At 48.3% G+C, this 16,536-nt stretch overlaps 2 protein-coding genes across 3 annotated transcripts in view; one reads left to right on the forward strand and one right to left on the reverse strand.

The window, feature by feature from the left end:
• The window catches only part of ccdc191 (coiled-coil domain containing 191), a 20,548-nt gene continuing 4,012 nt past the window's right edge, over nucleotides 1-16,536 (reverse strand). The window contains exons 2-18 of one of the 2 annotated variants that reach the window (XM_004912276.3): nucleotides 14,340-14,460; nucleotides 12,785-12,823; nucleotides 12,370-12,508; nucleotides 11,156-11,305; nucleotides 10,497-10,672; nucleotides 9,587-9,810; nucleotides 8,921-9,080; nucleotides 7,910-8,100; nucleotides 7,185-7,410; nucleotides 4,948-5,423; nucleotides 3,745-3,839; nucleotides 3,231-3,313; nucleotides 3,012-3,113; nucleotides 2,154-2,297; nucleotides 1,516-1,668; nucleotides 1,256-1,410; nucleotides 1-530 (exon numbers count right to left, since the gene is read on the reverse strand). In XM_004912276.3, the coding sequence (XP_004912333.1) occupies nucleotides 386-530; nucleotides 1,256-1,410; nucleotides 1,516-1,668; nucleotides 2,154-2,297; nucleotides 3,012-3,113; nucleotides 3,231-3,313; nucleotides 3,745-3,839; nucleotides 4,948-5,423; nucleotides 7,185-7,410; nucleotides 7,910-8,100; nucleotides 8,921-9,080; nucleotides 9,587-9,810; nucleotides 10,497-10,672; nucleotides 11,156-11,305; nucleotides 12,370-12,508; nucleotides 12,785-12,823; nucleotides 14,340-14,426 (2,745 nt within the window). In that variant the 5' untranslated portion in view covers nucleotides 14,427-14,460 and the 3' untranslated portion in view covers nucleotides 1-385. Of the gene's footprint in view, nucleotides 531-1,255; nucleotides 1,411-1,515; nucleotides 1,669-2,153; nucleotides 2,298-3,011; nucleotides 3,114-3,230; nucleotides 3,314-3,744; nucleotides 3,840-4,947; nucleotides 5,427-7,184; nucleotides 7,411-7,909; nucleotides 8,101-8,920; nucleotides 9,081-9,586; nucleotides 9,811-10,496; nucleotides 10,673-11,155; nucleotides 11,306-12,369; nucleotides 12,509-12,784; nucleotides 12,824-14,339; nucleotides 14,461-16,536 lie in introns of both variants that reach the window. The other variant, XM_012958141.3, reaches the window with a different exon arrangement.
• The window catches only part of qtrt2 (queuine tRNA-ribosyltransferase accessory subunit 2), a 21,293-nt gene continuing 12,792 nt past the window's right edge, over nucleotides 8,036-16,536 (forward strand). The window contains exon 1 of the mRNA XM_031895989.1: nucleotides 8,036-8,120. The gene's annotated coding sequence lies outside the window, so the exon portion shown is untranslated. The remainder of the gene's footprint in view (nucleotides 8,121-16,536) is intronic.

Here is a 16,536-nt window from a genome sequence, read left to right on the forward strand (position 1 = left end):
TCCTAAAAGTCCGAGACTCATTTATTTAACTTATAATTTTTTTATAAATATAATATAAAACCAGACAAAAACATCTACTTGCTCCCCTGGATTCATTGGCCAACCTATTGTTCCCTCGAACCTATCACAGGAACTTTATAGTTGGAATGGACATATTTTTAAATATATAAATAAACACTATATATATATATTATATAAATGATAAGTTGTGACAGTACAGGCTGCACAGCACACAGTTAATCACAATCACATATTGATCAGGGGATATCTGGACCCATTATAAGTGCTCATTGGTGGCACCCATGGGTGCATCACAGAGTTATCCCCAGCGCATCAGGAAGAGACAAGGCTGCTGTAATGGATCTGCCCAATCAAACAACGTCTCTCAGCTCACTGGGCTCATCCTGAAATCCGGGAGGATCTCCGCCACCCTCTTCCTCAGCTGCTCTCTCCTTTCTTCCTTCAGCTTCTCGTCCCTGATATATTGGGGGAAACGTCTCCAGATCCTAAACGCTGTGAGCAGCATGCGCCTGGGAAGAAAAGATCGCAACACTGGAGCCGGTGGCTTTGGGAAATGCTGCAGAACTACTACTCCCAGAATGCTCAGCCGTTGCCAGTGGCGTATATTAGAGGATACAGACCCCATGGTCGCAGGGGAGCCCCGACAGCGGGACATGCACCCCGGCCTGTTGCTCTTACTAAAATGCACCAATGGTGTTACTACTCTGGGCTGGGCCCTTTCTATTTTTTTTGCAGGGGGGCCCAGCCCAGAGTTACGATACTGATCATCACAGATGCAGTTTAGTAAAAGCAGCAGAGCTGCTTACAAATATATCTATTAGGGATGCACTGAACCCACTTTTTTGGATTTGGCCGAACCCACCCCGACGGATTCTGCCGAATCCTGAACCGAATCCTAATAAGCAGGATCGGGAAGGGTTAAAAATCCCTGGATTGGGCCAGAATCCCGAACTGAATCTGGGATTCGGCGCATCCCTAGTATCTATACTGTATAAGTATCTATTGGGGTTATGTAATAAAAGACATTGAGTTTGCCCAGGAGCAGTAACCCATAGCAACCAAGCAGAAGGAAGCATATACTGTTCAAAAGCAAATGACTTACTGGTTGCTATGGGTTACTGCTCCTGGGCAAACTTACTATTATTACATAAGGGGGTGTAAGTTTTCTCCTGTTCCACCAATCAGACTGCTGCTCCCCAGTGTATGAAAGCAGAGCTGCCCGGGAACGTCCTACCTCTGACTGTGCTCTGCCGCCATCCTCTGCTTTTCCCACAGCGCCATCTTCTCCTCTTGGGCCAAGTCCAACCAGGCCAGGAATGCCTTCCGCTGGAGAGAGGCCTTGTACCTCTGGGCTGCTCTCGCCTCCATGAGGGACAGACAATCTTTGTACTGCGGGAGTCAATATAGAGATATGAGCAGGGCAGGGAGACCAAGGTACCAGGCTGAGGCCCATAGGGGGCAGCGCCGGGCCATTTAGTAGTGAGTTGCTCTTACCTTGCACCAGTGCCGGAAGCTCCTACGTAACAGGATCCTGTCCCACAGCCGCTCAGCCCGGGACCTCTTGTCCCTCACAATGTCGGACACCACTTGTCGCCAGGCCAACAGGCTCCGCCTCTGAATTACGCAGCCGTGGTGCCTCTCTGCTCTCTAAACCAATAGGAAGGAACAAGAGATTTATTGCTTGTTGCCAGCCTCCCTCTGAGCCCAATCAGGGTTATTCTCAAGCTTTGGCACTTGCAGCGTAGGACTGGGCCAGTAGGGCACCGGGAGAAAACCCAATGGGCCATTATGGGGCCCTGCCAGTATGGGGCTTTGCCACCCCACACCCACTGCTTGGCCTGCTGGGGGACCTTATTGCAGTGGCTGTAGCAGGGTCCAAATTGCATTGGTGTCAAGGGCCTCCATGGTTGGGGTGGAGGGTCTATAAGCTGGCAGCCCCAGGGGGTCCAGACATCCCAGTCCCACACTGCCCACTTGTCTTGATTTCTAATTACGGGAAATAATATACATATATATAATATACATTGCCACATGCTATGAGAGGGATCCAATCAGCTGCTGCACAGTGATCACATGTCACAAGGGACATACACAAAAGCAGCTGCCATTACACCTATGTCTCCATTACTTACCTCTAGGTTCTGTCTAGACTGGGCCACCAGCCTCTTCCAGGGTTCCAGGCCCCAGGACCTCAGGAGCATCTTCTCATATTGGGCCTTGGCTTGTCCCAGTTGCTCCTGCTCCCTCTGCAGCTTCAACTGCTTTTCCTTCTCTTTCTGGGGAGTAAAAGATGGAAACTCCTTTACTTTAGATATTTACAAGCCTAATTGTCCTATAAACTGCCCAAGATATTATCCTTTGTTTATTTAGTGCAGACATTATACATCATTTCCATTAGTCCCTGCCCCAGTGAGCTTACAATCACAGTCACACACACACTGGGGGCAGTTATATAAGGAGCCATCCCAGGTACCAACTGGTTCCAGTCTGTACCTCCCCTTCCCAGGGAATGGTTGAGCCCAATGCCCTGACCGGTACCAACTGGTTCCAGTCTGTACCTCCCCTCCCGACTGGTTGAGCCCAATGCCCTGACCGGTACCAACTGGTTCCAGTCTGTACCTCCCCTTCCCAGGGATTGGTTGAGCCCAATGCCCTGACCAGTACCAACTGGTTCCAGTCTGTACCTCCCCTTCCCAGGGATTGGTTGACCCCAATGCCCTGACCGGTACCAACTGGTTCCAGTCTGTACCTCCCCTTCCCAGGGAATGGTTGAGCCCAATGCCCTGACAGGTACCAACTGGTTCCAGTCTGTACCTCCCCTTCCCAGGGAATGGTTGAGCCCAATGCCCTGACCGGTACCAACTGGTTCCAGTCTGTACCTCCCCTTCCCAGGGAATGGTTGAGCCCAATGCCCTGACAGGTACCAACTGGTTCCAGTCTGTACCTCCCCTTCCCAGGGATTGGTTGAGCCCAGATGCCCTGACCGGTACCTGCTTCTGCAGCCTCTTCTCTTCCCTCCTCTTCTCCAGCTGAGCTTCCTTCTCCTCCGCCTCCTTCCGCAGTCGCTCCTCTTCCTCTGCCTTCATCTGGGCCTGTAGCAGGGGGATAACAGTCGAATGAAATGCAGTCTCGCTGGACTGTACTTTACAGGCTGCACATGAATAGTCAGCTCTTCTGGTACAAATAAAGCAGGTTTTAATGATTCTCACCAATTTCTCTTGCTCTTTTTTACGTTTTAGTTCTTCCATCTCTTTCCTTCTCTCTGCTCTCTGAGCCGCTCTTCCTTCCATGGCTAAAGGGGAACATATTCATATTATTTCATGTATAAGGTGACGGCAGCTTATAAAATGGCCAGTAAGATCCAATAATACTGAGGACTGTGCGGGTATCGGGTAAAAAGCCCAACAAGAGGCCGAAAGACATTGTTCTAGCCCCTAATGGGAACCTTCCCAGAAGACTAGGGGCAATTACAGCAGCAAAGGGGCAACTTCCCATAAATCCACTTGGTTTGGGGATGTGGCACAGGCAGGGGTTCTGGGTACTTATTATGCTTAGAACCCAGACAGAACCCAAACCTCCAACCTTGAGGGCAAAACGGAGGAGATGTGAAGGCCCCACAATCCTCTACATACAGTGAAGACTTTAATTGGCTGTAGTTGTTGCGATAAATTCCATTGTGGGGCAATTTACCCAGGATTTACCCCCCCCCCCCATGAGCTGTACCTTTAATGGCAGGGTGTGGGCTGGTGCTGAAGCCTTTGGGCCGCCTGGTGCTGGACACTGCACTCTGGGGAGGACTCCAATTCCGGGCGTCGGAGCTGGCGGGGGGGGGAAAGGAAAGAAAAGCCATAAGTATAAGGAAGAGAGCAATGAGCTACATAGAAAGTGCCCCGATCCCAAATACCCCCGGGTCCCACCAGTACAGCCCCTCTGGCAGCTCTCAGTCTCTTCTGTACAACATTATAGTTACCAGCTCTCTCATTGGGCTTCTGGTACAATGATATTCTGGGACAACGTGCAACTGGCTCTGATTTTTTTTTATCATTTGAATTATTTAGCTTTTTGTTCAGCAGCTCTCCAGTTCAAAATTTCAGCAGCTATTTGGTTACTAGGTTACAAATGACCCTAGCAATCAGGCATTAATTTGAACGTGAGAGTGGAATATGAATAGGGGAGGGGCTGAATAGAAAGATAAGGAATAAATAAGAGGGGGGTATATATACTATAGAAGCGAGAGGGGGTATATATACTATAGAAGCGAGAGGGTGGTATATATACTATAGAAGCGAGAGGGGGGTATATATACAACAGAAGCGAGAGGGTGGTATATATACTATAGAAGCGAGAGGGGGTATATATACAACAGAAGCGAGAGGGGGTATATATACTATAGAAGTGAGAGGGGGGTAAATATACTATAGAAGCGAGAGGGTGGTATATATACTATAGAAGCGAGAGGGGGTATATATACAACAGAAGCGAGAGGGGGTATATATACTATAGAAGTGAGAGGGGGGTAAATATACTATAGAAGCGAGAGGGGGGTATATATACTATAGAAGCGAGAGGGGGGTATATATACTATAGAAGCGAGAGGGGGGTAAATATACTATAGAAGCGAGAGGGGGGTAAATATACTATAGAAGCGAGAGGGGGGTAAATATACTATAGAAGCGAGAGGGGGGTATATATACTATAGAAGCGAGAGGGGGGTAAATATACTATAGAAGTGAGAGGGGGGTAAATATACTATAGAAGTGAGAGGGGGGTAAATATACTATAGAAGTGAGAGGGGGTATATAAACTATTGAAGTGAGAGGGGGTATATATACTATAGAAGTGAGAGGGGGTATATAAACTATAGAAGTGAGAGGGGGTGGAGCTAGGTAGAGCCGTGCTATTGTCACAATAACCTGCTGTGTGTACCTGGGTGGGGCCACATTCCGCGCAGCATCGGGCCCCTCAGTTCCGGGGTTGCTTGCCTTTCTACGCGTCTCGCTGGGATTGGGAGTCGGGTTGGACAGGGCAGCAGTGAGGGCTGTGGCTTTTAGGTTGTCCTGCTTGGCTACCATTAGTCTTTGGTTCTCCATCAGCCCTAAGATCTTTTGCTTCTGCTCCTCCAGTTGCCTTCTCTGTTCCTGTATCAGCTGCTGCTGGAAATGGTGCCGGTGCTCAAAGTTCTCCCCGTAGGGAGCGACCCTTGTGGGCCCAGTGGGCTGGCGCTTGGGAGTCAGGCTGGGAGCCTGCGGCCGGTGCTGGAGCAGCTCCTCGGGGGTCAGCGCTGCGTGCTCCCGTGTTATCTGCCAGGCATGCTGGGGGGCCTTCGCTGGCTCGGCTGGGCAGTGATTGGTCATGGCAACAGGTGTCAGAGGGGCGCTCTCTGCAATAGTACCGCTGCTCAGCTGCTGGGAGAAAGAGACCAATCATCTTCAAGAAATTAAAACCACGTAGCCAATCAGCTTTAAGATCTGGGGGCAGCCATTCCTGCACTGGTACAGCTGGGGTGTTTGCTACAGAAACCCTACTATAGTTTATATAAATACCCCGCTGTGTAGCCCCGGGGGCAGCCATTCCTGCACTGGTACAGCTGGGGTGTTTGCTACAGAAACCCTACTATAGTTTATATAAATACCCCGCTGTGTAGCCCCGGGGGCAGCCGTTCCTGCACTGGTACAGCTGGGGTGTTTGCTACAGAAACCCTACTATAGTTTATATAAATACCCCGCTGTGTAGCCCCGGGGGCAGCCATTCCTGAACCAGTACAGCTGGGGTGTTTGCTACAGAAACCCTACTATAGTTTATATAAATACCCCGCTGTGTAGCCCCGGGGGCAGCCATTCCTGCACCGGTACAGCTGGGGTGTTTGCTACAGAAACCCTACTATAGTTTATATAAATACCCCCGCTGTGTAGCCCCGGGGGCAGCCATTCCTGCACTGGTACAGCTGGGGTGTTTGCTACAGAAACCCTACTATAGTTTATATAAATACCCCGCTGTGTAGCCCCGGGGGCAGCCATTCCTGCACTGGTACAGCTGGGGTGTTTGCTACAGAAACCCTACTATAGTTTATATAAATACCCCGCTGTGTAGCCCCGGGGGCAGCCATTCCTGCACCGGTACAGCTGGGGTGTTTGCTACAGAAACCCTACTATAGTTTATATAAATACCCCGCTGTGTAGCCCCGGGGGCAGCCATTCCTGCACTGGTACAGCTGGGGTGTTTGCTACAGAAACCCTACTATAGTTTATATAAATACCCCCGCTGTGTAGCCCCGGGGGCAGCCATTCCTGCACCGGTACAGCTGGGGTGTTTTGCTACAGAAACCCTACTATAGTTTATATAAATACCCCGCTGTGTAGCCCCGGGGGCAGCCATTCCTGCACCGGTACAGCTGGGGTGTTTGCTACAGAAACCCTACTATAGTTTATATAAATACCCCGCTGTGTAGCCCCGGGGGCAGCCATTCCTGCACTGGTACAGCTGGGGTGTTTGCTACAGAAACCCTACTATAGTTTATATAAATACCCCGCTGTGTAGCCCCGGGGGCAGCCGTTCCTGCACTGGTACAGCTGGGGTGTTTGCTACAGAAACCCTACTATAGTTTATATAAATACCCCGCTGTGTAGCCCCGGGGGCAAGCCATTCCTGCACCGGTACAGCTGGGGTGTTTGCTACAGAAACCCTACTATAGTTTATATAAATACCCGCGCTGTGTAGCCCCGGGGCAGCCATTCCTGCACTGGTACAGCTGGGGTGTTTGCTACAGAAACCCTACTATAGTTTATATAAATACCCCGCTGTGTAGCCCCGGGGGCAGCCATTCCTGCACTGGTACAGCTGGGGTGTTTGCTACAGAAACCCTACTATAGTTTATATAAATACCCCGCTGTGTAGCCCCGGGGGCAGCCGTTCCTGCACTGGTACAGCTGGGGTGTTTGCTACAGAAACCCTACTATAGTTTATATAAATACCCCGCTGTGTAGCCCCAGGGGCAGCCGTTCAAGCTGGAAAAAGGGAGAAAAGGCACATATTACATAGCAGATAACAGATAAAACACCATTGTATTCTACAGAGCTTATTGTTATCTGCTACATAACTTGTGCCTTTTCTCCTTTGAATGGCTGCCCCATGGCTACACAGCAGGGTAAGTGTTGCCAACTTACCCTCTGCTCCCCGCTGGGAGGGCTCCCCATGTGAGTTATGGGTGACTCTTTGGGAGCTCCACGGGAGGAGGCTGCATCTAGCAGAGCCGCCATCTTTCTCTTGGTCTCCTCTTTCCGAGCCTCCAGCTCTCTCTTCTCTTTCTCTGCTCGGCTCCAGAGCTGCCACTCCACCAGGCAGTGACGCAACAGGCGCCTCTGGTAACTTTCCTGTGCCACCTGCTGCTTTCTAAAGACCCAGAGACCCCCCCAGTGTGAGAGCTGAGTTATAAATTTGGTTTTAGGGTTAAAGGGAAACTACACCCCCAGAATGAATACGTAACCAACAGACAGTTTATATTATATTAAGCGGCCTATTAAAGAATCTCCCCAAACTGGAATATATATATCAGTAAATATTGCCCTTTTACATCCTTTCCCTTGAGCCGCCATTTAGTGATGGGCTGTGTGCTCCCTGATCAGCTGACAGGAAGTGATGCAGCTCTAACTGTAACAGGAAGTAGTGTGGGAGCAAAAGGCAGAACTCTGCCCATTCATTGGCTGATGGGGCCTAGCATGTATGTGTGCCTTGGCTTGTTTGTGTGCACTGTGACTCCTATGATCCCAGGGGGCGGCCCTTAGTACTTAAAATGGCAGTTTATTTAGGATTAACATCAGATGATTGACATCAGTAGAATGGATCCCTACAGGTAAAGGGGACACTCCGCCCCACGTCCCGCGGTTCATACCTGTTCTGATCTCTCAGATCCGTCTCCAGTTTGTGGGTCTCTCGCTCCAACTTGCTGGACCAGGTGGAGTCTCTCCAGGCCCGAAACACCTTCAACTGGAGCTTCCAATCCGCTAGCGCTCTGGCCTTGCCCATCTTGACTCTCTGATCCAGAACCAGTTTGTACCAGGAGGAGAAATGTGTCTGGAGGCACTGTGGGTAGGAGACAAGGGGTAAGTGCCCAATCATTCTGCCCCTGTTCCCAGTGTGACTATTACATATGCCCTACATGGGGCGGTGTGGTCGGCCCAATAGAAAGGCTTTATACAAATACTGGCTGCGTATGGGGGCTGTAACAATCAATCATCTACGCCAAGTGGAACAGGATTATTGTTCTAAATAGACCACTGCTGAGTAAGTTTAAGTAAAAGTTTAGTATGTTATAGAATGGCCAATTCTAAACAACTTTTCAATTGGTCTTCATTATTTATAGTTTTTGAATTATTTGCCTTCTTCTCTTTGCAGCTTTCAAATGGGGGTCACTGACCCCGGCAGCCAAACCCTATTGCTCTGTGAGGCTCCAGTTTTATTGTTACTTTTTATTCCTTATCTTTCTATTCAGCCCCTCCCCTATTCATATACCTGTCTCTCAATCAAACCACTCCCTGGTTGCTAAGGTAATGTGGACCCTAGCAACCAGATACCTGCTAAAACTCTCCAAACTGCAGAGCTGCTGAACAAAAAGTGAAATAACTAACAAACTAAAAATAATAAAAAATGAAGACCAATTGCAAATTGTCTCAGAATATCACTCTGTACATCATACTAAAAGTTAACCCCTTTGATACAGACACTGGAGGAGCCCATTTGGCATGTGTGTAGGGACCTTTGCCTAAGATGCCAATTCTAAACAGCTGCACATTAGGGAACCCTGTTAAAAATGGATCTCTAGTGATCTCATTTGCGGGCCAAACCAAAGGACGGTGGCTGTGTGGGGACATTTTTGTCTGTAATGGACATGGCAGGGTCTCACCTTGCGATTCTCGGCGTAAATCAGCGCCAGCATCTGGCCAATCCTGGCCTGTTTCTCCAGCTTCCTCCTCTCCTCCTGTTCTTGTTGGGAGATTGTCTGCGCCGGCGGCACCGTGCCCTGCGCCTCGGGGGCCTTCTGTGCCCGCAGCCGGTTCCATTCGCTGCCGAGTAACCCACACAGGAGTCAAACTAAAGCTCAGCTACAGGATATTCTGAGATCCTTATTATACATCTCTACAGAGTTCTGCTTCCTGGCACCGGTGCCAGTTTGGGCACGGGAAGTAAATGTATATGGGGTTTAAAATTCCAGAAAGGGAAATATTTTAAAGAAGAAATACTACCGTACTTTATAATAGGTGGCATATAGAGAGCACCCCCTAGTGATCACCGAGGGACAGAGCAACTAAGAAAAAGTCTCAACAGGCCACTGAAAACGTTAACAATTTTATTTCAATCATTAAAAATATTAATAACCCCCTACAGTTATGGCCTAACGCGTTTCATGCTTACCCAGAACTTAATCATAGGCTTTTATATGGGGTTTTACACATGATTGTTGGCAATGATCAGAAGTAGGTAGATACCATTCCCAGATATGGACACACTAATGTAAATAAGCCCACCTACCGACAGTGGGAGGGGCCTGCGTTGTCTCTGTGTTACTTACAGTTTTCTCGCCTCCTCCATGACTTTCCTGCGCTCAGTCATTTCCTTGCGCAACTTCACCACTTCCCTTTGGATTTCCTCCTCCTCCATCTTGGCCTTCAGCGCTTTCTTCTTGTTCTCTTCCTGCACCATCAGCTGAGCCTGGGACAGAGCCGCCTTCCTCAGGGCCCTCTCCTGCCGCTGCCTCTCCTGCTCCTGCTGCCGCTTGGCCCTGTTTTCCTTCACCTAAACAAGGGCCACATATTGCTTAAGGGGGAAGACACACGGAGCTACTAGTAGCAGCTACTTGTCGTGGATACTAAAATACACAACGCTGATCATTTACTGATAATTGTCCCTACGTGTGTTTAGCAGAGGCAATTCTCAGTATTGTCTATGGCAGGGGATTTTCTGGTGTTTAGTAGCCGTGACAAGTAGCTGCTACTAAGTAGCCTGTGTGTCTTCACCCTTAATGGGTGGTTCAACTTCAGGTTAACTATTAGTTAAACTATTATTATGTTATAGCATGGCCTATTCTTAGCAACTTTTCAATTGGTCTTCATTTTTTATTTTTCATTAATTATTTGCCTTCTCCTTCTGCCTCTTTGCTGCTTTCTAATGGGGGTCACTGACCCCGACAGCCAACAAACTATTGTTCTGCAAGGTTACAGTTTTATTGTTATTTTGACTGATTACTAGGTTAAATTGGGCCCTGGCAACCACATAGCTGTTGAAATTCCAACCTGGAGAGCTGCTGAGCAGAAAGCTAAATTATTTAAAAACCACAAATAATAAAAAATGAAGACCAATTGCAAGTTGTCCCAGAATAGCCTTTCTTTCTAATAGCTTTCTTTTTACACAAGGCCCTTATTGTTATAGACTATGTGCTTTAGATGGCACCACTGCCCAGGTTATTCACTCCCATCCCACACCTGCTGGTGCCTCAGTTCCATTGTAAGTCGTGGGTCCCGCTGCTTCTTGGGTTTGCTCCGCCCACTCCAGAGGTCATCTAGTATCCCAGAATCCACCACTTCCTTATGGAGTAGCTGCTGTATGTAATCCTGCGCTGTGGTACTGTCGGTTTCCTGCTCCAGGTGCTGATACAGGTCTGGAACAAGCAGAATGGGTTCTTTAGGTCAATGGGGGGGCAGCCAAGCTGGGAATCACTCTGTGTGCTGTTTCTGGCTGCTGAGGGTGAGGGGGGGGGGATATCACTCCAACTTGCAGCGCAGCAGTAAAGTGAGTCTGAGCTTTCAGCCAGCGCTACACATTAGAACTCCTTTTAGCTAACCTATTGTTTCTCCTACTCCCATGTAACTGGAGGAGTCCCAAGCCGGACTTGGATTTCTTACTATTGAGTGCTATTCTGATACCTACTGGGAGCTGCTATCTTGCTCCCTTCCCATTGTTCTGCTGATCGGCTGCTGGGGGTGAGGGGGATATCACTCCAACTTGCAGCGCAGCAGTAAAGTGTGCCTGTCAGCAATGTCAGCTGTAAATATGGAAAGGAGACTGGCACTGGCAGGGGAGAGGCCTGACCCCAGAAAGGCAGAAAGCAGTAAGTACCCAAGCTAAAGTCACCCTGTCCTACCATCAAACCTGTTGTAACTGGCAAACTCCGGTGTTGGCTGCTTCTGCTCAGTGAGCTCAGCAGGGTCTGCACTTGGCTCCTCCTCTTCCTCCTCACTGGCCAATTCCAGCTTCAGCTTGGTGTTCAGCCACTCACTTAGCAGATCTTGGGCTAGAGTAGGAATAAGAAGCTAACAGTAAAGCTCTTGGATAAACCAGCAGAACCTCAGTATTCAGCTCAGCATTTAGCTCAGCTCAGTATTCAGCTCAACTCCGTATTCAGCTCAGCTCAGTATTCAGCTCAGCTCAGTATTTAGCTCAGTATTTAGCTCAGTATTCATCTCAGCATTCAGCTCAGCTCATTATTTAGCTCAGTATTCATCTCAGCTCAGCATTCAGCTCAGCTCAGAATTCAGCTCAGCTCAGAATTCAGCTCAGTATTCAGCTCAGCATTCAGCTCAGCTCAGTATTCAGCTCAGCTCAGTATTCAGCTCAGCTCAGTATTCAGCTCAGTATTCAGCTCAGCATTCAGCTCAGCTCAGTATTCAGCTCAGCTCAGTATTCAGCTCAGTATTCAGCTCAGCATTTAGCTCAGCTCAGTATTCAGCTCAGCATTCAGCTGATATTGTGCTGCCCATTTAAATGAATGAAAGCAGCAGCTGGCATTTAAAGGGGTTGTTTACCTTTGAATTAATTTTTAGTATGATTCAAAGAGTGATATTCTGAGACAATTTGCAATTGGTCTTCATTTTGTTTTTAATTATTTGTGGTTTTGTAATTATTTCACTTTTTGTTCAGCAGTTTTCTGGTTGCTAGGGTCCAAATTACCTTAGCGACCAAGCATTGGTTTGAATGAGAGACTGATATATTTATAGGAGAGAACCTAAACAGAAAGAAAAGCAATAAAAAGTAACAATAAAACTGGAGCCTCACAGAGCAATAGGGTTTGGCTGCCGGGGTCAGTGACCCCCATTTGAAAGCTGCAAAGAGGCAGAAGAAAAAGGCAAATAATTGAAAAACTAAAAAAAATGAAGTAATGAAGACCAATTGAAAAGTTGCTTAGAATTGGCCATTCTATGACATCCTAATAGGACAGACTCACACTGAGCTCAGCAGCTTCTATGGGATAAAACGTCTATAAATGAAAGCCAGACCCCCAGTCTCCCCCAAAATCCCATCTGAAGGGCTGCAGTCCCTGCCCAATATCGTGGGGTTCCCTGTGCCCCACACCCCTACCTTCAGCATAGGCATCATCATGATCATAGAGCTGCTCTGCCGACCCCAAGCCCAGGGAGGGGGGCCTCGGCCCGCGGGATGGCGGCTTCTTATGGGAGAAAACTTCAGCGACTGCAAACTCCGACGCCTGTTCCACTTTCTGTAATAACAGACATGTTGGGGTCACAGGATGATTCCGCCAGTGCTGTGTGACCCCCTGTATAACCTAAATACATAGAATTGGCCCATATGGTGGGTTTGTGTTGCCTTTAATTCCCACACAGTCAGATCCCCTGTGGGGCCGATCCTCTCACACTGTATCACACACTGCCTATAGGAGGGGCGGGGGCTGCCATACTGGCCATTCCCAGGGCTGTTACCAATACCGACTGTAACTGGCGGCGGGTAAGTGGCACAGCCGTCCCCACACACTTACCTTTATCCAATGCTCCACGCTGTCAGGGTCAAATTTTGGCTGAAAGAAAGGGGAGGGATTGTTAGTATTTATTATTGGCAATAAAGAATATGAGGGAGACGTGTCCTTCCCAGTCCCACCCCCTCCCCAGTCCTGTGCCTCAGTGTATCCCTCCCCTGCCCCTGTGCCTCAGCGTATCCCTCCCCAGCCCCTGTGCCTCAGTGTATCCCTCCCCAGCCCCTGTGCCTCAGCATATCCCTCCCCAGCCCCTGTGCCTCAGTGTATCCCTCCCCTGCCCCTGTGCCTCAGCGTATCCCTCCCCAGCCCCTGTGCCTCAGTGTATCCCTCCCCAGCCCCTGTGCCTCAGTGTATCCCTCCCCAGTCCTGTGCCTCAGCGTATCCCTCCCCAGCCCCTGTGCCTCAGCATATCCCTCCCCAGCCCCTGTGCCTCAGCGTATCCCTCCCCAGCCCCTGTGCCTCAGCGTATCCCTCCCCAGCCCCTGTGCCTCAGTGTATCCCTCCCCAGCCCCTGTGCCTCAATGTATCCCACCCCAGCCCCTGTGTCTCAGTGTATCCCTCCCCAGCCCCTGTGCCTCAGTGTATCCCTCCCCAGCCCCTGTGCCTCAATGTATCCCACCCCAGCTCCTGTGCCTCAGTGTATCCCTCCCCAGCCCCTGTGCCTCAATGTATCCCACCCCAGCTCCTGTGCCTCAGTGTATCCCTCCCCAGCCCCTGTGCCTCAATGTATCCCACCCCAGCTCCTGTGCCTCAGCGTATCCCACCCCTGCCCCTGTGCCTCAGCGTATCCCTCCCCAGCCCATGTGCCTCAGCGTATCCCACCCCTGCCCCTGTGCCTCAGTGTATCCCTCCCCAGCCCCTGTGCCTCAGCGTATCCCTCCCCAGCCCCTGTGCCTCAGCGTATCCCTCCCCAGCCCCTGTGCCTCAGCGTATCCCTCCCCTGCCCCTGTGCCTCAGTGTATCCCTCCCCAGCCCCTGTGCCTCAGCGTATCCCTCCCCAGCCCCTGTGCCTCAGTGTATCCCACCCCAGCCCCTGTGCCTCAGTGTATCCCTCCCCAGCCCCTGTGCCTCAGTGTATCCCTCCCCAGCCCCTGTGCCTCAGTGTATCCCTCCCCTGCGCCTCAGTGTATCCCTCCCCTGCCCCTGTGCCTCAGCGTATCCCTCCCCAGCCCCTGTGCCTCAGTGTATCCCTCCCTGCCCCTGTGCCTCAGCGTATCCCTCCCCAGCCCCTGTGCCTCAGCGTATCCCTCCCCTGCCCCTGTGCCTCAGTGTATCCCTCCCCAGCCCCTGTGCCTCAGTGTATCCCTCCCCAGCCCCTGTGCCTCAGTGTATCCCTCCCCTGCCCCTGTGCCTCAGCGTATCCCACCCCAGCCCCTGTGCCTCATACTGAACATCAATGTAATGCCCCCCCATATTCTGCACCTCAATGCAGCCCCCCCATAAACTGTTCCTCTTCAGGTCCCAGGATCTCTATTATGCCCCCACCTCTCCTAACAGCCCATGTTCCCAGTCAGTGTGGGGGCCCATACCTGCCCCTGGCTAGTACTGGCCTAGTTACCTTGCTGCTGGGCTTCTTCTCCATCCTCTTCCATCGGTACAGCTCCGGCCTGCTGCACCCCGCCATGTCCCCGGCTCCCCCCAACATCAGTGGCAGCTACTTCCTGTCCTTTAGAGGGACCCTGAGTTAAAGCCATGTGTTAGGGTTAAAGCCATGTGTTAGGGTTAAAGCCATGTGTTAGGGTTAAAGCCATGTGTTAGGGTTAAAGCCATGTGTTAGGGTTAAAGCCATGTGTTAGGGTTAAAGCCATGTGTTAGGGTTAAAGCCATGTGTTAGGGTTAAAAGTATCAGGGTTGGGGGTCGAGTAATAATGTCAGGGCTCTTCAGGTAACTGGATAAGTTGCAGTCTGCTGGGCAGGGATGGAGTCGGCTGCCATGATGGAGAATGTAACTGCCCCCACCCCCCCCCAGTATAAATACCTCTCTGTGCCTGTAGTGCCAGTGCCCCTAATAGGGATATACTAGTCATCGTTCCTACTAGGGTTATACTAGTTATTGTTCCTACTAGGGTTATACTAGTTATTGTTCCTACTAGGGATATACTAGTTATTGTTCCTACTAGGGATAAACTAGTTATTGTTCCTACTAGGGATATACTAGTTATTGTTCCTACTAGGGATATACTAGTTATTGTTCCTACTAGGGATATACTAGTCATTGTTCCTTATAGGGATATACTAGTTATTGTTCCTACTAGGGTTATATTAGTTATTGTTCCTACTAGGGATATACTAGTTATTGTTCCTACTAGGGATATACTAGTTATTGTTCCTACTAGGGATATACTAGTTATTGTTCCTACTAGGGATATACTAGTTATTGTTCCTACTAGGGATATACTAGTTATTGTTCCTACTAGGGATATACTAGTTATTGTTCCTACTAGGGATATACTAGTTATTGTTCCTACTAGGGATATACTAGTTATTGTTCCTACTAGAGTTATACTAATTATTGTTCCTACTAGGGATATACTAGTTATTGTTCCTACTAGGGTTATACTAGTTATTGTTCCTACTAGGGATATACTAGTTATTGTTCCTACTAGGGATATACTAGTTATTGTTCCTTATAGGGTTATATTAGTTATTGTTCCTACTAGGGATATACTAGTTATTGTTCCTACTAGGGATATACTAATTATTGTTCCTACTAGGGATATACTAGTTATTGTTCCTACTAGGGATATACTAGTTATTGTTCCTACTAGGGATATACTAGTTATTGTTCCTACTAGGGATATACTAGTTATTGTTCCTACTAGGGATATACTAGTTATTGTTCCTTATAGGGTTATATTAGTTATTGTTCCTACTAGGGATATACTAGTTATTGTTCCTTATAGGGTTATATTAGTTATTGTTCCTACTAGAGATATACTAGTTATTGTTCCTACTAGGGATATACTAGTTATTGTTCCTACTAGGGATATACTAGTTATTGTTCCTTATAGGGTTATATTAGTTATTGTTCCTACTAGGGATATACTAGTTATTGTTCCTACTAGGGATATACTAGTTATTGTTCTTACTAGGGTTATACTAGTTATTGTTCCTACTAGGGTTATACTAGTTATTGTTCCTACTAGGGATATACTAGTTATTGTTCCTACTAGGGTTATACTAGTTATTGTTCCTACTAGGGATATACTAGTTATTGTTCCTACTAGGGATATACTAGTTATTGTTCCTACTAGGGATATACTAGTTATTGTTCCTTATAGGGTTATATTAGTTATTGTTCCTACTAGGGATATACTAGTTATTGTTCCTTATAGGGTTATACTAGTTATTGTTCCTACTAGGGATATACTAGTTATTGTTCCTACTAGGGATATACTAGTCATTGTTCCTTAGAGGGATATACTAGTTATTCTTCCTACTAGGGTTATATTAGTTATTGTTCCTACTAGGGATATACTAGTTATTGTTCCTACTAGGGATATACTAGTTATTGTTCCTACTAGGGATATACTAGTTATTGTTCCTACTAGGGATATACTAGTTATTGTTCCTACTAGGGATATACTAGTTATTGTTCCTACTAGGGATATACTAGTTATTGTTCCTACTAGGGTTATACTAATTATTGTTCCTACTAGGGATATACTAGTTATTGTTCCTACTAGGGTTATACTAATTATTGTTCCTACTAGGGATATACTAGTTATTGTTCCTACTAGGGATATACTAGTTAT

The sequence above is a fragment of the Xenopus tropicalis genome, chromosome 2 (genome assembly GCF_000004195.4).
Source record: "Xenopus tropicalis strain Nigerian chromosome 2, UCB_Xtro_10.0, whole genome shotgun sequence".
NCBI lineage: Eukaryota > Metazoa > Chordata > Amphibia > Anura > Pipidae > Xenopus > Xenopus tropicalis.